The sequence below is a fragment of the Balaenoptera borealis genome (genome assembly GCF_965194805.1).
Source record: "Balaenoptera borealis genome assembly, chromosome: 10".
In the NCBI taxonomy this organism is placed as follows: domain Eukaryota; kingdom Metazoa; phylum Chordata; class Mammalia; order Artiodactyla; family Balaenopteridae; genus Balaenoptera; species Balaenoptera borealis.
The window spans coordinates 13,959,394-13,982,310 of record NC_138874.1 but is presented as its reverse complement, the minus strand read 5'-3'; the positions used below and the strand labels follow the sequence as shown (position 1 = coordinate 13,982,310).

The 22,917-nt window shown below is 51.7% G+C and overlaps 1 protein-coding gene across 2 annotated transcripts in view; it reads right to left on the bottom strand.

Annotated features, from left to right (window-relative positions):
• Positions 1-383: 383 nt before the first annotated feature.
• Positions 384-22,917, bottom strand: part of LOC309635921 (uncharacterized protein C1orf198 homolog) — a 35,070-nt gene continuing 12,536 nt past the window's right edge. The window contains exons 2-4 of one of the 2 annotated variants that reach the window (XM_082407765.1): positions 22,653-22,703; positions 6,844-7,386; positions 384-3,236 (exon numbers count right to left, since the gene is read on the bottom strand). In XM_082407765.1, coding sequence (XP_082263891.1) covers positions 3,180-3,236; positions 6,844-7,386; positions 22,653-22,703 — 651 coding nt within the window. In that variant the 3' untranslated portion in view covers positions 384-3,179. The remainder of the gene's footprint in view (positions 3,237-6,843; positions 7,387-22,652; positions 22,704-22,917) is intronic. The other variant, XM_082407766.1, reaches the window with a different exon arrangement.

Below are 22,917 nucleotides of genomic sequence, written 5' to 3'. Positions count from 1 at the left end.
TTGCATGTCTTCCAAGAAAAATCAGGTTCAACCACACTGGAGGTGAAAGCATTCGGGGAGATTGCACCTGTTCTTCTGAGTCAGTCACCTGATGCAATCAGCTGGCCCTGGAAAGACATGCCGTGCTTTCCATGTCACCGGAAGGCTGTGTGAGAGCTCTCCGGGGTAAAGCCCACCGCTTCTGCTAGGGGCCTGTACACCTCGGCTACTGCTTCCCACCAATGTGCAGGGGGCCCAAGGCAGGACTGTGCAAAGTGGGCTTGCTGAAGGGGTTTCAAGCTGGCTTTCACTAGTACGAGTCCTTTTCTCCTCCTCTGTGTTCAACAGCAATCATCCTAGCAGGCTTCCTGACCCCAGCAGAGGTCCCAAATAGACACGTCGAGCAAATTTTAAATGGCTTTATTAAAGGCTGTTAATATAAAATACAACCAAGTTATGAGTAGTCAGTAAGAAGTTTTCATTTTTGAAAACATATATCAAAGAAAGGGAGGCTGCTGTGACACCCACAGGGTGGGTGCGGCTGGGTGCCACACCCTGCTGTTCCCAGAGCGGGTGGCACTCCCAAACCCAGAGGGCAGGGGCGGCGGGGGGCAGGGGAGGGGTCCCAGGTGAAAGAACTGAGACTGGTCTCTAGCCTCCTGGTGGAGATTTTCCAATGACGGTCACCCAAAGCAAGACACTGAATCCTTGAGCTGAACCCCAGGGGCAGACAACAGGGTGGCCAGAGGGAGGGGATGCAAAACCACATTAGGCTTCAACTGAAAAGTGTGCGTTTTTAAAATCATAACTATAAACTTCTGGTTTTAGAAACGCCCTCTTGATACATGGCAAAAAAGGGGGCAAAACGTATAAGAGTTTAATTTTTCCTTTACTTGGACACACTAAACATAGATTCCCAGGAGGACAGTGAAAGGAATCATCTTTGCATAGGCTGCCTGGGGTTAAGAGGAGAATCTGCAGGGTCAGGCAGGATGGAGACCCATGAGCACGTGTCCTCCAGGCCTTCACCTCTCCCTCTTACGCTTCTGTACTTCCGAAAGCAAAGCAAAGCAACACAACTTTAGAACTCCCTCTAGGATTTCCCCAGTTGTGGTTTTACATTTAATCTCAGGAGGCTGTACCTCTATGAAACTTTAAACACTGTTACGGATAACTGAATACCATTGGGTACTGGACCCCACATGGTGTTAAAGAAGGTGGAAGCTCTCAATAGTCCCCGTGCCCCTCAGCTCCCAGGAGAACCTGAAGGGAATACTGGGTCTTATGAGAAAGTGGAAAAGAAATCAGAGTCATCTCCCAAAAGAACAGACACATCACCTTGGGCTAACTGTCCCAGGATGCAGATCTTTCTTCCCTGCTACACCAACACCAAGGAATGCAAACTCCCTTCTAGACATCTTTTTTTCTTACGGGGACCCTGCTGGCAAGCATGGGTTCTAAGGTCACTGCCCTCAAAGCTGGAAGTGAGGGCAGGTGTCGAGCCCGGCTCCAAGGCTCAGCGGCTGACCTGCAGGGCTGGCACCCGGCCATGCCTTTCCGACTGGGATTTCGTTTTCCCCTCATCGCCGTGCTAGGAATCTTTTTTCCTCTTGACTGTTTCAACTATACTTAAACAGTACAGAAGGAACATGTATTCACCACAATACCGTCAGTCACCAAAGGAGGAAGGTCAAATGCAAGACCCCAAGGGGCCAAATGAGGTTTAGGGACAGAATGCAATTGGCAGAAACCAAACCAAAAGTTGGCTAGGCCACAGCTTTGGCAGAAACTTTCCTGGAAAAAACAGGTCGCCATGTGCTTTACCTTGGAGCCAGATAAAATATTCTAAAAATCATTCCAGAAGGTCCTATGAAACAGAAAGGCATCTTAAAAAGACACACTTTGATACTGAAACTAGGTGCTCGCTGGCAGGACTCGCAGGGATTAAGGCGTCAGGTGAGGAGAACACAGTGAGAGGCAACGTGGAGACCACGCTCGGGCACGTACTGCAGGCTCGCGCCACCCGGGGCCGCTGGGTAGCGGCTCCCCGCCCGCCCTGCCCTGCCCTGTCCTCCTGGGCAGCCTCGGAGCTGCCCTAACGCCCTTCCCCAGCAGCAGGGACCACAGGTCAAGCGGGCAGCCGAGTCCACCTCCAGGAGATGCTGTTGCCATGACCACGAAGGTCTCCAGGGGGCGCCGCTCGGGCCACGCAGAAACTCGACTCCGCTTCTGCTGGCGGTCAGGGTCGAGGGAAGGTCCACCGTGATGCAGCTTGACCAGTCCTTGGGATGAAGGACAACCAGTGCCCCTGCCAGCTTCACGCTGGAAGGTCCTAACACGACTAATCAGAAGAGGCTGGTCTGCCAGCAACGCCCGCAGGTGCCCAGGACAGGAAACACCCAACAGGTCACACAAGTAGCAAAGAACTTCCAAAGGGAAACTGGTACAAACCCAAGAAAAGTGGTAGCCCTATAACTGCTACATCTAGGTACAAAATAATGTAAAGTTAATACAAAACTTTTAAACATGCAACTCGTTAATAAACAATGATGAATAGTTTGAATAAGTACCACGGCAGCTTAAAGACGACCTCCACCATGTGCCGACAATCTGTTTCCTGGAAATGACGTGAGAATGAAGGGTGGCACATGACGCAGAAGTGTGGCTTCAGCAAGGGAAGCCTGGACAGCTGGGGCGTGGGGTTCTCCCGCCACGTGGGGCAGGTCTCCCCATGGGCACAGCCAGCACCCAGCACCATTACTGCTGAGGACAGCCACCCACTGAAAGGAGCCCCGGGCATTTGTAAAAGGGAGGGGATACAGGAGAGGAGAGGGAAATCACTTCATGATTTTTGTGACAGGGTTGAGAAAAATCTTTCTCTGAGGAGGGGGAAAATTGGGCGGAGCTAGAACAGAACTTTTATTGACAAGGTTTACTGAATTCCTAAGAGTTTTTAAAAATTCCAAATGTAAAACTTCTGTTAATCAAATCGTTGAAAATAGCACAGGTATCTGGTGTTAGCAAAAAGGGAAAAATCTGGAAAGCTGGACAAGGCAATATTTACCAGTTTCCAAACGGTTAAGAAAAGAGTGTACAGAAACTAGCAAAAGACACAGGGGGACGCTGCCCTTCTTCTTCTGCTTCGCCACACCACTTTGGAAAACATTTGGGGATTATTGGTTTGTTCTGTCCAACACATTTTACCAATTGTCCAGAAAATCAAATCCTGTCTTCAAGATGACATTACTTGAGCTGACCTGTAGAAGGGACAAAAACACCAAAATAAGGCATGAGGCTAAGTTAGCATAATCTAAAAACAGCATCTCATTTAAAATGACCCAAATGAAATAGTCTGCTTCCGTCTCAGAGGCTCCCTGACCTCAATTTGCCTCAGTGCTGGGAACCAGGAAATTAAATAAAGCTCAACGCAAGCCACACTCGGCCAGGATCTAACACGTACCCCTCTCCGTCCCCAGGCATGTCTGAGGGCAGCCTGTGGAACCTACCCACAGAGAAAAGGAGAAGAACGTAGCTTTTCTACTTTCGAATGATAGGCGTGTTTAAATTTAGTCACTGTGGAGTGAGAGAACAAGTTACAAGTTTCATATGCGCCTAATATGAAACACACACACACACTGACAGACGAAACAAAGTACAATAAATTACCAAGTTGAGGGAGAGAAAAATATGGAGAAAGGATGTAAAGTTTATTCTTTTCAGATGATGCAGAAGGTTCTGGAGTGATCTTCCCTAACCCAGGGCCATTCTTCAGGTCACAGACTGCCCACTTACAAGACATGGGGTTGGTTTAAAGGGCCGTCTGCGAGCACAGGCCGCTGATTCAGACACATTTGCACAGGATTCCGCCAGCCGCCTGAGTCGAGAGGCCCGTCTCCCGGGTCTAACACGAGTGCGTGTTTCCCCGGTGGCCGCAGTCTTCCCGAGCGAGGGAGCCTTGACCCTGTGTCCTCCACACACCGGCAAACAGAAGGTACTGACGCGGAGGCCACGGGGCTGAGCGGCTCCCTCCGAAGCACGTCCCAGGCCCAGTTTTGCCGCCTCTCAGACTGAGCCGGAGCTCGAAAAGCCAAAGGCGCTCAGGCACACGTTCCGTTTTCTGGTTTCCTACCAGCGTCTTACGTGCAGCAGCACTTCACGCTGTGCTGTGCCTCAGAAATCTGTTCTTTCAAAGGGTTTCAGGTGCTCTGTCCTACTCACCGCCCCCAAGCCCACACACGCGCTTTCCTGCGTCTCTTTACAATGAAGACCCTCACGTAGCTTATACAGATGCTTCCTTCGGAGGAAGACCCCACTGCAGAGTGTCGGAGAGAGAGCACCAGGCAGGAAGATTAGGGAGGAGATGGCACCAGGCACCAGAGCGGCAAGGGAGGGGCCCAAAGTGCTGGCCTAAGATGGCGAGAGACCCTGAAAGGAGGGACAGGCTGGAAAGTTGACGTGGAGACGATGGAAGGCAGAGGGCCTCCCGTCCCAGGGCTCCCCTTCTTCGGGAGGACAACTGACTAGGTCATCTGCCTAGAGAGGCGTGGACATGCCTGGAACCCCAATCCAGGAAACACCCAGAGGACGACCACAGCTCAACAACAAAACCCACAGCCAGGGGCTGCCCTGGTGGCACAGTGGTTAAGAATCCGCCTGCCAGTGCAGGGGACACGGGTTTGATCCCTGGTCCGGGAAGATCCCACACGCCACGGAGCAACTAAGCCCGTGCGCCACAACTACTGAGCCTGCGCTCTAGAGCCCGTGCGCCACAACTACTGAGCCTGCACTCTAGAGCCCACGAGCCACAACTACTGAGCCTGCATGCTGCAACTACTGAAGCCCTCGCGCTCTGCAACGAGAAGCCACCGCAATGAGAAGCCCGCGCACCACAATGAAGAGCAGTCCCTGCTCGCCGCAACTAGAGAAAGCCCACGCGCAGCAACGAAGACCCAATGCAGCCAAAAAAAAAAAAAAAAAAACCCACAGCCGATTATAACTGGACAAGGGATTCAAATAGCTATTTCCCCAAAGAAGATATACAAATGGCCACTGAGCACACGAAAGGATATTCAACCTCACCAATCATTAGAGACATGCAAATCAAAACCACAATGACAGATAGCATTCACACCCATTAGGATGGCTGTTATCAAAAAAGAAAAAAGAAAAAAGGAAATGAGCGTTGGTGACGATGTGGAGAAGTTGGGACTCTGTGCACTGTTGCTGGGATGTAAGACAGTATAGCCTTTGCTGGAAAACAGCATGGCAGCGCCTCAAAAATCAAACATAGTACTACCACAGGATCCAGCAATGCTTCTTCTGGGCATATACCCAAAAGAATTGAAAGCAGGGACTCGAACAGATGTTTGTACACCCAAGTTCATAGCAGCATTAGTCACAATAGCCAAGAGGTAGAAACAACCCAAGTATCCATCGACAGATGAGTAAAATGTGGTGTACTTATACAATGGAATATTATTCAAAGGTCGTACACACGCTACAGCATGGATGAACACACAGTACAGCATGCATGAACCTTGAGGAGAGTACGCTCAGTGAAATAAGCCAGTCATTAAAGGACAAATACTGTACGAGGTCCCTAGAAAAGTCGAATCCATGGAGACAGAAGGTAGAATGGTGGGGACTTCCCTGGTGGTACAGTGGTTAAGAATCCGCCTGCCAATGCAGGGGACACGGGTTCGAGCCCTGGTCCGGGAAGATCCCACATGCCGCAGAGCAACTAAGCCTGTGCGCCACAACTACTGAGCCTGCGCTCTAGAGCCCACGAGCCACAACTACTGAGCCCGTGCGCCACAACTACTGAAGCCCTCGTGCCGAGAGCCCGTGCTCCGCAACAAGAGAAGCCATCGCAATGAGAAGCCCGCACACTGCAATGAAGAGTAGCCCCCGCTCGCTGCAACTAGAGAAAGCCCGCGTGCAGCAACGAAGACCCAGCGCAGCCAAAAATAAATTAAATAAATAAATTTATTTTAAAAAAAACAAAAAAAAACACAGCCTCCCTCTGAAATACACCTACCTATTTATTTATTTATTTTGGTTTTGGGTGAGCCTTAACCAAACATTTTCTCTTCCCTTTGCTGAGTTTTCTCAAGCAACGCAGACCAGCTGGTAAAGACAACAGTTGGTGCTCCACAAAACTGGGAAAACATGCAGAAGCCACCCACGCTGCCTATTCTCTGGTAGGGCCCTTTCTTCACGACACACTGCACCTCAGCCAGTGAACCTCTCACATCTTTCGTTTCCTTTCCCTCCGTTCCCAGAAAGAAGTCCTTTCTTTAGGACTCCTCCCTGGACACCTAACCCTGTTTTGCTTGGAAATGAGAAGCGGCCCATGATTCCTGAAGCAAGTCTCCCATGGTCCCCAAACAAGCACGGCTGCTCTCCTGGCAGAGGCTTGGGGTCCCCGCCACTTCCCCCATGTCCCTCAGGACACCTGCGGGTCCCTTCCTCACCGACACTGCAGCCCAGCCTCCCAGGCCCCTGCGTGGAGCCGGCATCCAAATCCCACCAACACTGCCGCCTTCCCCCTCGAGTCCTCTGCTCACTGCCCCCTGCGTCCCTTCTGTCCCTGCCCTCACACAACTGCGGAAGGGCAGTGGGCATCTGGGACACAACCACGGAACAGGCAAACAGGTCACGGCACCAGACGGCTTCACAGAACACGTCCCCTGCCTGTGCGTTGGTCGCCGAGCTGAGTGACAGCCCAGCAGACCTGAACCCAGAAGTCCTCCGAGGGATGGCAGAGGAAGGAGAAAATGGGGGCATCTGTGGTCCGCCCACCCACGTGAGGTGGCCCTGGTCACTCGGGAGGAAGGAGCCCCTGGCCTGAAGCAAGGCACCCACCTGTACAGGCACGGGTTCCGAGAACAGGGCACCCTCCGTGTCCCCCACAGCCTCGGGGGAGGGCGGCTTCCCCACGGGCTCGGAGGCGGCGGCGGCTTCGCTCAGCGGGCTGGTGCAGGCCTGGGCGGGCTGGGGTCTCTCTCGCTCCACGCTGACGCCGGGCAGGACCCACTGCTCCTGGCGGAGGCTGCTGGACTTTTCCACCTTGGCCTCCCTGGCCTTCGGGACGGGCTCCGGCCGGTAACAGACAGGCAAGACCTTTTCCCCTTTCTCCATAGACTTGATCTGGCTGGGGGTCAGGGACTGGAACTCGGCCTCAGGGCCCTCCCCCCGGGACCGCTCCGCATTGATCTTCCAGAAGGACGCTTCCTCCTCCTTCCGGGCGGCAGGACCCAGAGCATCCAGGCTGGAGGACTTGCTGCCCTGGGACGGTCGGAGGGCCTGCGAGCCCTGAGGAGCTTTGGACGGTGGCCTGGGCTCGGTGGCAGTGCTGCAGCTCGGTTCTTGGATGGATAAGGAGGAGACGCTGAACTCCATCTGACTCTAGCGGGATGCGGGGAGGGAGGGGAAATAGAGAGCAACACATTTGGTCAACGGGACAGGTGTGCCAGCCCACACGTCCCCCCAGTAGCAACAGCGCTGCCTGTCGTCCACTTGCTGGCACTGTCTGTCCTCAGTGGTTGTTTTCAGGACCGCCATCACAGCCCTGAAACACGGCACAGGCTTTGAGAGCTGTCACATCCTGTCACACTGGAGGCTACGAACAGCTCAGACTCCTGAATCTGACTGACGACTAAGGCCTCTGCTTGGTGGGCAGATCACCCACCCGCCTCTTCAGGAGGGATGCCCGCCCCTTCCTGAGGAGGGTGACTGCCCCCCTGGGGGTGACAAGGAAGGGTGCACAGTCACCATGACAGCACTGCAGTGAGGGTCAAAACCCAGAACCAAGTCCCCACCTCACGGGCCTCTGCCTTCCTGAGTGACGGCAGCCAGCAAGGGTGAAAGAAAAACCAACAGCCAGACCCTGCTTCCCTGGACTAAACCAAGAAAGTCAAGGGCAGGCCTGTGTGCGGCTGCAAAGCTGTGATCTCCCTTCCACGCCTCCATCCCACACTCCGCCCACACGCCCGCTGCACACTGCATGTTTGTGTGCCCCAAATTCACATGTTGAAGGCCTAACTCCCGAAGTTAGTCTTTGGAGGCAGGGCCTTTAGGAGGTTTAGGTGAGGTCATGAGGGTGGAGCCCCCAGGACAGGACTAGTGGTGCCCTGAGAGATGCTCTCTTTCCCCACCATGTAAGGACACAGTGAGAAGGCGGCTGTCTGCAAATCAGGAAGAGGGTCTCCCCAGGACCAGCCCTGCTGGCACCGTGATCTCGGACTCCCGGCCCCAGAACTGTGAGAAGCAGACGTCTGTTACTGGACGCCCCCAGTCTGTGGTATCTGTCACAGCTGCCCAAGCTGACAAGACAGTCTTCCTCTCCCGTGATCTCCTCGGCGCTACCCTGCTGCTCTCAGCTGGTCCTGGCCCTGTTAGGTGGGGAACCCCTGAGGGCAGGGCAGGGTCCACACCCCACATCCAGGTGCCCCCGAAACACTTTCCTTGATCTGATGCTGCTAACCACTGTGACCTCTAAAGGTGGTGGGGCTGAGCTGTCCTGACCGACAGACCACCGAGTGGACACCTGATGCCTCTTTGCAGTGGAGCATCCTGGAGGGTGGCGTCCCCAAGCCCTGCAGAGCGAGCAATCTGCCGCCTCAGGCATTTCTCAGATCAAACTGGAACATTCCTCTCTTCCTCTCCACTTCTGCTCCCTCATACAATCCCTTCCTCTTCTTCTTTTTAAAATAAAAGTATGGGGTTTCCCTGGTGGCGCAGTGGTTGAGAATCTGCCTGCCAATGCAGGGGACACGGGTTCGAGCCCTGGTCTGGGAAGATCCCACATGCCGCGGAGCACCTGGGCCCGTGAGCCACAATTACTGAGCCTGCGTGTCTGGAGCCTGTGCTCCGCAACAAGAGAGACCGTGATGGTGGGAGGCCCGCGCACCGCGATGAGGAGTGGCCCCCGCTTGCCGCAACTGGAGAAAGCCCTCGCACAGAAACAAAGACCCAACACAGCCATAAATAAATAAATAAATAAATAAATAAATTTTAAAAAATAAAATAAAATAAAATAAAAGTATGAAAACTACATACTAAAATCTGGGGAATTAGAAAAAAATCATTCATAACCTTTCCCTCTTCCCATAATCTCCATTAGTTTGTGTATTTTCGTGTACTCTTTCTCAGATACGTATTTTATGACGTTGCAGTTCTGTTATGCATATAATTTTGGGTATTGTTTTTTCACTTAACCAGAAGCCTCATCAGTGGTGTTATGTGGTCTTTGTAGTCATTAGTTTTAATGGGCACAAGATATTTCATTGAGTGGCTGTCCCACCATCTACTTTCCCATTTTCTTTTTATCAGTTTGCTGCTTTTAATTTCTGTTGTTATAATTAAGGCTGTCAGAACATCTTCATGCATACAGCTCTCCCCCATTTGGAGTTCATTTCTGCAGACAGATTTCCAGAAGTGAAGTACCAAACTACAACAGGTTTAAACCTTTCTTTTATTATGGTTTTGGGTGCATACCAAATTTGTTTGCCAGGGGCTGCCCCGATTTCTAATGCCTCCAGCTATATATCAGAGTAGCAGTTGCAGCCACTGCTTCCGTGTTGTCACTGAGTATAATTTAAAACTGTGCTAACATGGTTCTCTATTACTTTAATGCATACGCCTTCACTTCTCTCTGGCTGAGATTTTTCCTAAAAGCCCAGATTCTGATGGCCACAGGTCTCTCCTCAAGATGATGAGGCCACAAGGAACTCCAGCTCCAAACACAAGCACAGGCTGCCTTGAAGCTCAGGGTTATAAGAAATAGAACCCAAGAAAAAACATCAAAGCCCATTCAGAGCCTCAGAGCATAGTGCAGCAACAGGTGTGCAGAGGGCAAAGCGGAGAGACCTGCACAGAGGGTCTGTGCAGACCGGCACTCCCCAGACTGAGACGCTTGTCTGCTCGCCCTCTGGAGCGGATGGGGGCTGGGTGCTGAGGCTCAGACTTCGGGGGTCAGACCCTGGGAAGAGGACTGGGCCTTCATCAGAAAACAAGAAAAATCTCAAGTAAACAACCTAACCTATCACCTAAAAGGATTAGAAAAAGAAGAACAAAAACCTAAAGTCAGCAGAAGGAAGGAAATAATAAATATCAGGGAGGAAATAAATAAAACAGAGATTAAAAAAACAATAGAAAAAAATCAACAAAACCAAGAGCTGGTTCTTTGAAAGGGTAAACAAAATTGACAAACCTCTAGCCAGGCTCACCAAGAAGAAAAGAGAGAGAACCCAAATAAAATAAGAAATGAAAAAGGAGAAATCTCAACTGATACTGCAGAAATACAAAAAACCATAAGAGAATACTATGAACAATTACATGCCAACAAATTTGACAACCTAGAAGAAATGGACAACTTTCTGGAAACTTGCAGACCAAATTGAGTCAAGAAGAAATAGATAATTTGAACAGACTGATCACTAGAAGTGAAGTAGAATCTGTAATAAAAAAAAATTCCTACAAACAAAAGTCCAGGACCAGACGGCTTCACAGGTGAATTCTACCAAACATACAAAGAATTCATACTGATTCTTCTCAAACTCTTCCAAAAGACTGAAGAGAAGGGAACACTCCCAAAGACATTCTACTAAGCCACCATCACCCTGATACCAAAACCAGACAAAGACACCACTAAAAAAGAAAATTATAGGCCAATATATGTCATGAATATAGATGCAAAAATTCTCATCAAAATATTAGCAAACCGAATCCAAGAACACATAAAAAAGATCACACACCACAAATGAGTGGGATTCATCCCAGGTTCACAAGGATGGTTCAACATACGCAAATCAATCAATGCACACCACATTAAAAAAAGAAAAGTCCAAAACCACATGATCATCTCAATAGATGCAGAAAAAGCATTTGACAAAATTCAACATCCATTCATGATTAAAAACTCTTATCAAAGGGGGAATAGAAGGAACATATCTCAACATAACAAAAGCCATTTATGACAAACCCACAGCCAATACAATACTCAATGGTGAAAAGCTGAAAGCCTTCCCACTAAAATCTGGAACAAGACAAGGATGTCCACTCTCTCCACTTCTCTTTAACATAGTATTGGAAGTCCTAGCCACAGCAATCAGACAAGAAAAAGAAATAAAAGGTATCCAAGTTGGAAGGGAAGAAGTAAAATTGTCACTATATGCAGATGACATGATACTATATAGAGAAAACCCTAAGGACTCCACACAAAAACTACTAGATCTAATAATGCAGCAAAGTAGCAGGATACAAGATTAACATTCAGAAATCAGTTGCATTCCTTTACACTAACAGTGAAATATCAGAAAGGGAATTTAAAAAAAAAAAGAAAACCTTTTAAAATTACACCAAAAAAAAAAAAAAAAAAACACCTAGCAATAAACCTGACCAAGGAGGTGATTTATACACTGAGAACTATAAAACATTAATAAAGGAAATAAAAGAGGATTCAAAGAAATGGAAATATATCCCATGCTCTTGGATTGGAAGAATGAACATTGCTAAAATGGCAATACTACCCAAAGCAATTTACAGATTTAATGCGACCCTTATCAAATTACCCATGACATTTTTCACAGAACTAGAACAAATAATCCAAAAATGTATATGGAACCATAAAAGACCCAGAATTGCTAGAGCAATCCTGAGGAAAAAAAAAACAAGGCAGGAGGCATAACTCTCCTAGACTTCAGACAATATTACAAAGCTACAGTAATCAAAACCGTGTGGTATCGGTACAAAAACAGGCATACGAATCAATGGAACAGAACAGAGAGCCCAGAAATAAACCCACACACCTACAGTCAATTAATCTTCAACAAAGGAGGCAAGATTATAAAATGGGAAAAAGACAGTCTCTTCAGCAAGTGGTGTTGGGAAAGTTGGACAGCCGCATGTAAATCAATGACGTTAGAACACACCCTCACACCATACACAAAAATAAACTCAAAATGGCTTAAAGACTTAAACATAAGACAAGACACCATAAAACTCCTAGAAGAGAACACAGGCAAAACATTCTCTGACATAAATCGTACCAATGTTTCCTTAGGTTGGTCTCCCAAGGCAATAGAAATTTAAAAAAAAATAAACAAATAGGACCTAATCAAACTTAAAAGCTTTTGCGCAGCAAAGAAAACCATTAAAAAACCCAAAAAGGCAACCTACAGAATGGGAGAAAATATTTGCAAATGGTGCGACTGACAAGGGCTTAATCTCCAAAATATACAAACAACTCATACAACTCAACAACAAAAAACAAATAACCCAATCCAAAAATGGGCAGAAGACCTTAACAGACATTTCTCCAAAGAAGACATATAGGTGGCCAGTAGGCACATGAAAAGATGCTCAACATCACTAATTATTACAGAAATGCAAATCAGAACTACAATGCAGTACCACCTCACACCGGTCAGAATGGCCATCACTAAAAACAAATGCTGGAGACGATGTGGAGAAAAGGGAACCCTCCTACACTGTTGGTGAGAATGTAAGTTGGTCCAGCCACTACGGAAAACAGTATGGAGGTTCCTCAGAAAACTAAAAATAGAATTACCATATGATCCAGCAATCCCACTCCTGGGAATACACCTGGACAAAAATATAATTCAAAAAGAAACATGCACCCCTATGTTCACAGCAGCACTGTTCACAATAGCCAAAACATGGAAACAACCTAAATGTCCATCGACAGATGAATGGATAAAGATGTGGTACATATAAACAATGGAATACTACTCAGCCATAAAAAAGAATGAAAAAATGCCATTTGCAGCAACATGGATGCAACTAGAGATTATTATACTAATTGAAGTAAGTCAGAAAGAGAAAGACAAATATCATATGATATCACTTATATGTGGAATCTAACATACGGCACAGATGAACCTATCTACAAAACAGAAACAGACTCACAGACATAGAGAACAGACTTGTGGTTGCCAGGCGGGAGGGAGGAGGGAGAGGGATAGACTGGGAGTTTGGGGTTAGCAGATGTAAACTATTACATACAGGATGGATAAACAACAAGGTCCTACTGTACAGCACAGGGAACTATATTGAATATCCTGTGATAAGCCATAATGGAAAAGAATATAAAAAAAGAATGTATGTATGTGTATAACTGAGTCACTGCTGTACAGCAGAGAGTGGCACAACATTGTAAATCAACTATACTTCAATAAAAAAAAAATTTTTTTTTAATCTGGACATTAAAAAAAAAAAACCATCAAAGCTCAGGTGCTGGGGCTCAGAACAAATGCAGACTCTGAGCGCATCCAGGGCACCAGGCACAGTTTTCTTTGTTGTTGGGCTTTTCTTCTAAAAAGTTTTTATTCTACAATGGAGAAAATGGAGGTCTGGAGCAAATGAGTGAGTTGTCCTAGGTCACTAGTCCATTAAGAGCAGCTGGGATTTCAATCTGGGGCAAGTGATTCCGAGGCCTGCAGCTGTGCTGGGCATCACACCACATCTAAAAAGCCAGTGGCCGCCAGGGACGATGCCCATGTGTCCATGTGAACACCAGCGATCCCCACACGTGGCAGGATTTCTGTATGTCAGTGACCTAATCTGATTCTTAAAGGGCTCTTTCTGAGTGAATCATTCTCAATACTCTGCATATTTCCAAACTCCACAGTAAAATACAGGGAGAATGTGGGCACAGAGATGATGAGTTCTTTAAATAAGCAAAGTGCTAGAAATAGCTTGGAAGTGGGGACTGAGCCTGAGAGAACAGAGTTGAGATTGATCTGGAAATTGTAGGGTAAAGAAAGCACTTAAAACTGAGCGGTTCGTCAAACACTAGGCTCTTTTAGGATCAGCCATGTCTCCAGTGGGGAGAGAAGCTCCTGGAAAGCTGGGCTGAACATGAGTGTAGGCACAGGGCAGCACCGGGCCGAGCCAAGGACGCTGGGGAGAGAAGTCAGCCGCAGTGGTTCCAGGACTGCTTCAGGCCCTCGACCAGGGCACCGAGCAGCACTTAGCTGGAGTGACAACCTGCAACAGAACCACGGAGGCTTTCAGGGCTCCTTGGGCCACCGGAGCCCTCGTGAGAGCCCCTCGGGGAGGGTCTCATCTTGGTAGAAGAGAGGGCCAGGCTGACAGGGGTGGCTACTTGGTTTGGGGCACTCTGGGGTGAAAATGGGGAAAACAAGAACTTACAGAAGAAAAAACGTTGTTGTGTATCAGCTTCTAAGCCTTTTTGCCCAGGCATTTGTTGCTTTCCATTCTGCAGATAAAATATGACTACAACCCCCTTTTAAGAAATGGTCCTCCTTGATCAGCTGCACTGGTGAGGGTCTCTTTCTTTCCCACTCCTCGCCCCAAAGGGCAAAGGTTTGTGGTTTGTGTTTAAGACACATGCCTGTTGGGAAGGGGCGGGCAAAGAAAGAAGAAGAGGGGCAAAGGGCCCTTTTTCCTGACCAGAGTTCATGTTACTTGGCTCCAAGACCCCAGAACGCCAGCGAAACTGGACCAGGACATGGTGAAGAGGGGCCCCTGGTCATTTTCAAAGACACGCTGTTGTCCAGGTCACACAGAAGTGGCTCCTGCACTGCAGCTCCCTCTGTGCTTTAGGAGTCGTTTCATTGCTCTTTGCTCGTTGACTCCACCCTCCCCGGGCCGCCCCCTTCCCTCCCAGACCAGGGCTCAGCCCGGTGCCTCTGGTCCCTCCCGTGCTTTCTCCCGGGAGGTCCCCTAGGCCCCAGGTCCCCTTTAGAGGGACCTCCTGCTCACCGGCCCAAAGCCACAGCTACCTTCTTCCCTGAACCTGCTCCTCTCAGTAAAGGGCAAACCCACCAACGACCCAACCTGAACCTGGACTCTTTTCTTCTCTAGTAAAAACGGAGTATTCTTATTCCCTGGGCTGTTGTTTTAGAACCAGGCCCAGCACATAGTAAGTGCTCAGTAAACGCAGGCTACTGGGCTCTGCTCCTGTTCTGCTTGGTCAGAGGCATCTAAGCTCCCCGGGGGGTCAGCAGTATTCCCACTGGATCCCCTCCGGGCGCTGGTCCCTCCTCGCCTTCCTCTGGTCACCAGGGGCATGGTGCCCGTGGCTGGGACACGCGGGCCGTGTCTGCATCCGGAAGCAAGCGCGACTCTGAAGCCCCATCCCGGCCCAGTGTCTGGCGTGGAATCTGAGCTGAGACACTCCCCACAGGGATGTAGTGCTGCCGCCGTGCTGTCCCTGGACCCCCCAGAGCCTGTGCTTGTGACGGGGTCTCTGACCTCACCTTCCCCCGCGGCCCTGAGGCTATGCAAGGGGGCCCTCGGACCCTGGAGCAGATCAGCGCGCAGGAGGGGACAGCCCTGCCTCGCGACCTGACAGGCCAGCGGGGGGACTGCGTCTGGAGCCTGTGATGAACGCCAGAAAGTCAGGAAGTTCCCATGCAGTCTTCTGATTTCTGGAAAAAGTCAGTTTTTCCAGGTGTGGACAAAGAGCTCTCAGGAGCCCCGTCCCCTGCGCCGAGCTGGGCCCAGCAACAGGATGCCGTTCCACGTGAAGAGCAGCCCCCGGCTCGGACAGCAAGTCGGAGGGGGATTCAAGCCCGCGGTCTTACACGAGATGGCTGAGATGGAAGAGCGCGGGGTACTCAGGAAGCCCCCTCCCCTCCTGCCAGTGACGCTGACGGCGCTACCCTCTGTGTCCCAGGCGCCCCGGTTGGAGCCCCAGGGCTGTGCACTGAGCCAGGCCTGGGCGTCAGTCTCCCCATGTGGGGAACTGGGTCTTCGCCGGCCACGTCCGTTCTAAATACAGAAAGACCACAACTGGGCCCAGTGTCTATTTTTACGTCCCACTCACTGGAGAGGAATGTGTAATATTTCAGTAAAGGAGGGTGCAGGCGGCCAAAACTAACTGTTTGGCTTGGCAGCCTCTGGCAGACCTAAATTGTTGAGATGAAGGCTGCAGAAACATTGTCAGAAAACATAATAGCTTACTGGAGCAAATGCTAATAAATTCACAAACCATTTAACTTTTATCCTCCTCCACCTCCCCCGCCAAAGGAGGAAAAGGAAGAAGAAGAGGGGAAGATACGAACAATTTTTAGAATCTCAAAATCAGTAGGATGACAATCTGGTGGGGAAGAGACAGCACGGCCTAGCCACTGAGACTGGGGGTGTCAGAGCCTCCAGGCCAGCGGGGCACGGGGGACAGGGTCTGGGGACCACCCGCCCCTAACCCCGAGGCCCCAGGGGCTAGAGAACACTCCTGTATTTTCACCAGGGAGCCGGGCGGACAATGGACATTGCCCATCTGTTGGGCCCCATGGCAACGAGCCTGGGGACAACCCAACAGACAGTGGGTGTGAGAGAGCCTGCGGTTATAAGGCCAAGGGAAGGACAGGAACCTCTGCCCTCCAGGTGCTTGTCGTCTCACAGGGACAAGACGCACCGACAAAGAACACCACCAGTGACATTAATGTGTGGCCGTCTAGCGCAGAGCTTCTCAGAGGGGACACAGAAGGGGGACAGTTGCAGACACTGCGGCAAGGGGTGAAGCACACGGCCCTGGGCTGGGACATCTAGCTCACACCCCTCACTCTGGGCCTCCGTTTCTTCATCTGTCAAAGGGCGCGTTGTGGGGATTAGTCGAGGAAATGCCCCCAAGGTGCTCAGCACAGATCAGGGGCCTGTGGGAGCTGCCCAGCTGTCACAAGAGCTGGGAGAACCACCGGAACGGAATCTGCTGCGGGTCTGGGGGGCAGGTGGGACCTGCACGGGTGGCTGGGGGCCGGGGGCTGGGCAAGGCACCGAGGCAGGCGAGATCGGTGCCACGGGGCAGGGCTGCGGGGCTGGAGAAGAGACCGGCGGGAAGGACCCTTGGGGCCAGAGCAGCGGGCGGGGACCTGGGCCGAGGAGCTGACAGGTCACCGCACCTACAAAAGCCAGGACAGGTCCAGAGCAGGGGGCCACAGGCCTGCTCTGGATCTCAGGAAGGTGAGTTACAGACAGCACGGGGGAGGGGGAGGGAGACTTCACTGCTGGGCAGAGGTGGGGTCTCCGTGAGGGCCCCAAGCAGGAGTGACGCTGTGATGGGAGCCAGGCGTGGCTCCACGGGCCTGCGCTTCGCAGAAACTTTTGGCTGGCAGTGAGGAGGGACAGCCAGCCAGAGCCGTAACGGGGAACCCAGGGAACCCTCCATGTACGGACATCCTGACGGAACACGCTTCTGTCCCGCCTGGGCAAGAGATGCCTGTTAGCCACAGACAGACCCAAGCTCCAACCTCTCTTCATCGATTCAACCCGCCTGCCCGTGACCGCCGCCCCTGAGCCCCAGCATCCCGGCCCACGGCGGGGGCAGCGACACTGACCTCCTGGGTGAAAGCATTTCACGTGCCTGCAGATGCCTGGCGTGGACCTCAGCCCGTGGAGATGCCCTTGCTCCCAGGTGCTTACTTCTCCTCCTGAGGAGGGGCTGAGGGGCCTCCCTACTCCAGGAGTGGTCTGTGGTCCCTCGGAGATCAAGGAGCTGATCCCCACCCAGCTTACTCACGATCCCCAAATAGGCAGCCGAACCTCGGGTGAAGGACGCGGGTAGACAGGAAGGGAAAACCCAGACAGCCTGGGGGGAGGCAAGCACGGTGGGCGTGGTGTCCCCAGAGTCCAGCCACCCGTCGCTAGGGCCCGACCTGCCCCTGCAGGAGTCTCCCGTAAACCCCCAGCCCAGAGGGGCGGCAGCGCGAAGAGTCCTCTCCTCCCGACTCCCCTCTCTGGAGCGTTCCAAGTGCTGAGTGTTTTCCTCGTGGAACCTCAGGAGCAGGAGAGAGGAATCCGCCGTGGGGCCCTGCAGGCGCCCGTGCCCCCAGCACACCTGCCAAGCGGACGGACGAGGGGAAAGGTGACAACCAAGGGCACCTCGCCCGGCCGGGACGGGCACTTCTGCCCAGAGCCTCCCTTCCGTGGGGAAGGGATCAGAGCGACAGAGGCATCGGGCCTGGTGCGGCCTCGGCAGGAGGCGACCCAGGAGGGGAGGGCAGGCTGGAAGACCGAGCAGGGGGGCCCCAGGAAATGGGCAGTGCGTGCCTGGCACCGAGGCCTCTCCTGGTCAGAGCTGCCTTTCAGGGACACACAGCACCAGCTCGCCCACCCTCGGCAGGTCTCTGCAGGGGTCCTCGGCCACGGGCTGGCCCGAAGGAAGGAGCCCAGACAGAGGTGCAAAAATTGGGAAGAAATCCCACATCCCTGAGATTCTCGGCTCTGTGCCCGACAACCATCACCTTGGGTCGGGCTGACCCTGGCCTCAGCTGAGCGACTGGTGACTGAGAAGTCAGAGCTGAGGAAGAGCTGGGCACTTAGTTGGCTATCATTAAATGTCTGCAGAAGTGGGGACCTCCCCGGTGGTCCAGTGGCTAAGACTCCGCGCTTCCAGTGCAGGGGGCGTGGGTTCGATCCCTGGTCAGGGAACTAAGATCCCACATGCCGTGCAGCACGGCCGAAGAAAAGGAAAAAAAAAAAAAGTCTGCTGAAGTGAACGGCTGCAGAAGGCATGAGACCGCATCTACCAACGTGCAGTAAATATGTGTCATGTGAATGAAGGAGAATGATAGTGTGGCTAAAGCGGTCCTCCTGCGTGAGCTCCGCCCCCAGGCGCGGTCATCCCCACGCTGGGCTCTTCGCCGAGAGCGAGTGTTTACTCACCTCTGAGCCTTAAGCATAATGTCTGACCCAGAATGGAAGGCTAATCAATGTCCGCCGGATTTTTGAAAAAAATCAGTGAATGATGTCATAGAGACAGGAAGTAGAAGGGTGGTTGCCAGGGGTTGGGGGAGGGGGAAAGGGGGGTTTTGGCTTAAAAGGAACAGAGTTTCAGTTTGGGAAGATGATAACGTTCTGGAGATGGATGGTGGTGACGGCTGCAAAACAGTGTGAATGCACTTAAGGCCGCCGAACTGCACACTTACAAATGGCTAAGATGGTACATTTTATGGGATGTGTATTTTACCACAGTTTAAAACTCAAAAAAAACCCATCAGTGGATGATAGACAATCAAATGAAATGACCCGCTGTCGGGGCTGTCAGAGCGTGGAGTCTTTGATTCGAAACGGCACAAATTCTCCGCAACTGTCCATCAGGAGCTGCGATCCATGTCCTCACACCCCAAATCCGGGCTGGACTGTGCCTCGATTTGACCAGCAGAACAGGGCAGAGGGGATACTTCGGTTCCCAAGCCTCAGCCTCGGAAGACCCTGTTGGCTTCCACTCTCACCCGAGGGAACTCTTCCACCAACACGTAGCTCGCTGGACACATGTGGCCCCAACCGGACACGGAAGAGAGGGTACCCCAGAGCAACCAGCTCCCATCGGCCGTCAGATGACTCGTGAGCGGTCCCGGGAGAGGCCCACAGAAGAACAGGCTGAGCCCTGCCCAGACCACTGGCCCCCAGAAGCAGGAGCAAAGAAATGGCTGCTTCAAGCCGCGAAGGAGTGAGGTTCCTGCCATGCATCAAAGACGTCAAATGACAAAGAGCCTCCAGCCTTGCAGCTGGAGGTCAGGGCCACCCTGCCCTGGCTAACCCACCTCCTGCATGCAGCTCTCCAAGTTCTCATCCGTCTTTCAGTCCTAAGGAAGAGCGGACAATGAAGAGAGGTGGGCACTCGCGCTTCAGCTGGGGAGAGGCGAGGGGTGGAACTCCGACTCTTGATGACAGAGCAGGCGTAAGGCCCTTTGCTCTCTGGAACGCTCTCTATTTTGCCTCTACAAAGTTCTGACTTTAAATCACGTAAGTGTGATTTTGAGAGCGCAAATCGAAAGGTGAGGACACAGCCCACCTGTTCATGAAATAAGCTGGTTCTCTCATTGAAAGGGAACATGGGGCTTCCCTGGTGGCACAGTGGTTGAGAATCCGCCTGCCAATGCAGGGCACACGGGTTCGAGCCCTGGTCTGGGAAGATCCCACATGCCGCGGAGCAACTGAGCCCGCGAGCCACAACTACTGAGCCTGCGCGTCTGGAGCCTGTGCTCCGCAATGGGAGAGGCCGCGATAGTGAGAGGCCCGCGCACCGCGATGAAGACTGGCCCCCACTCGCCGCAACTGGAGAAAGCCCTCGCACAGAAACAAAGACCCAACACAGCCAAAAATAAATTAATTAATTAATTAAAAAACAAAAACAAAAACAAAAAAACCCAAGTTAATTAAAATGAGCAACATATATTGGCTTAACTTTATCAAGCCTTCTCAATTTCTGCAGGTTCCCAAGGGACCTGGATGGTATCTGTGGACAATTAACTCCAGCACGAGCGTGACCCGTGCTGGACTGCGTCAGCACACCTTGTTCTAGAGACCTTTTCCCAGCACCTGTTCCCACACTGAGCCTCAGGCGCTGCGGTCACCGCCCCAGGCGCTGCCCCATCCTTGCCCCAGAATGTCATCTCCATCAAGTTAATAACAGATGAAACATCCCATCCCACAGACGGCTGACTCAGGAACATTTAACAAGGTAAGTTCTTACGAGAGTAGATATCCTCGTGGCGGGCACGATGGACTTAGGGCTCGGGGCATTTTAACTAATTCGACTTCTCTGTCTTCATCACTGAGACATCATCAAACACAGGGCCCAGTCCAGTAACATCTGTGCTGCCTTCTGGGCCACTGTCCGCGAGGCTGTCCACTCCCCCCTGCAGACTACCCATCTGCCTAGGATTACAGTAAGGCCCCTACATACGAACGAGTTGTATGTAGGTACCCAACTAACACAGTGGGTTATCTAGGACTGTACTGTAACGGGTTTAAAACAGCTTTAGCACAAATAACATAGAAAACAAACAAAAAATAAAGAAAACATTTTCAATCTCACAGTACAGTCCCTTGAAAAGCACAGTAGTGCAGTACAACAGCTGTCACACAGGGGCTGGCATCAAAGAGTTCCTGACTGGAGTGGGGGGAGAGGAGGTGGGAGATGGTAGAGCTGAAGGATCGTTACCAATAGGAGACGAGGGCAAGCTGCAATTTCACTCACGCCTGACACTGATGGAATGCACGTTCCCATCTTTGAAACTTTGCAGCTTGAAGGTTCGTATGTAGGGGACTTAACTGTAGTGCTTCTCAGTTACCCATCTGGGGAACCCATGTAAAAGGAATATTGATGGCCCTGGCTGAACGTCGATGTGCTGAGGTACTTTCTACCCACCTCCAACTCCCTTTGCCCTGTCACTGGACGAGGCATTTACGGGTGGGTCTCGCAGCTCGGAAGCTGCAATCCCAGGCTTCTCCTCACTCTCCCTGGCTGCCTCCCAGCTACCCTCACCGCTTCAGCCACCCCTTAACCAGTGCCCCGATCCTGAAGGAGACTCCAATTCCAGGCACAACGTCGTCGCTCACCCTGCCCTCTGCGCAGACCTAGGTTATTAATCTGCCACGGAAATTAAAAAAAAAAATCACGCACGCAGGATGCAGGTATTTGCATCTTTATTTTTAGGATGTTTAGGACCTGACGTTCTGGATCCCTGAAGGCAGGGGTCTGTGCTTGCGGGATGAGCATGGTCATCTGCGTTAATCCCACATATTCGCAAAAGCCACCTCTCAACTCTCACGTAAGAGTCACCTCAACTTTCACAGGCTTCCTCATCCTAGGGCAGCTCGCGTCACTTGGGGTAATCAATCAGCGAACCAACCGCGCCTGTGGGCAACACCACCGGATGTCCTGACCCATCGGAGCCCTCGTCAAATCCTTCATTTTAAGACACAGACCCCCACGTGAGGGCCTCGCAGGTGGCTTGCAGACCCCCCCCACTGCCGCATCCCGCTCTGACCCACCCTCCCTACAGCCCCCTGGACCCCGCTTGTACCGGGATGAGCAACTGTAGGCACAAGTGAAAAACCAAGAAACAAGCCCCTTCAAGTGTCAGGGCTTGAAAGCCCTGATCCAACCTCAAGCCTAAGCCCTATTGCAGGCACACAGCCGTCCTGGTCACCCCCATTAGGGAAAGGACCCTCCAACACACAGCAGAGAATGTTGTAGAATTCAGAGAATCCTGGTCTTCTTCCTTCTTTTCCTTGGGTTTGAGACACCTGCCTTTTGGTCATTTTGCGCTACTTACTAATGCACCTGTACTGGGACAACTAGGGAGAATGGGGAAACGGATAAACCCAGCTAAGCTTGATACTCTTAAGCAACTTTGGCAACAGTAACACTAACAGCAATAAACGAATGACTGGGGACCAGCATCAGGGATCCAGGCTGGGTTGCACATCTGTATCCACTGGCTCGTCCAGCTTCAAAGGGTACAAAGGGCACTCTTCCCCTCCTCCCTTCCTCCCTCAGGACTCTGCCTTTGAGGTGACTCTTGCAGGCAGTTCTGATGCGTCTGCAGCCTTGTCTCCACATCCACCCACCTTCCTGTCTCGGCTGCCCTTCTGATTTCACTTTAATAAAAGCAGCTCCTAACCACCCCGCCCCACTGCTTTCCCAGGACAGGGGAGCCCCGGGTAGAGGGCACCCCGCCCGCCGACCGTGCCCAGCGCGCCGACCGCCACGCTTCCATCCATCACCAAGCCCAACGCAGCGCAGGCCCCGCCCCTCCGCCTCTCCTCTCCCACCGGCAGGGGGCGCATCACCCGCAGCCCGCGGCCTTCGGAGCCCACCAAGGGCCGAACGGAAAATACCTAAGGACGCCACGCTTTTTAAGAAGACAAACAAATCTAAATTTAACCCAACTTACCCTCGTTTCCCAGGAGAAAGGGGCAGAGTGTTCATCTTGCCAAGTTATGTCCTGAAATAAAAATTCAAGAATAAATCTGAAATCCAAACCCAAAGGGACCCCGCGCAGACAACCACCCGAGGCCATGGGGGAACCAAACTTCAGCAAGAAGAATCCCAAGTCCTGGCTCAAAACCAGCCTGAAGTTGTCGCGCTCTGCAGAGAATGTGCTGACCTTCTGGGTCTGGCTCCCCCCTCACCTTGCTGGCCGCGGTGGCCAGGCACGC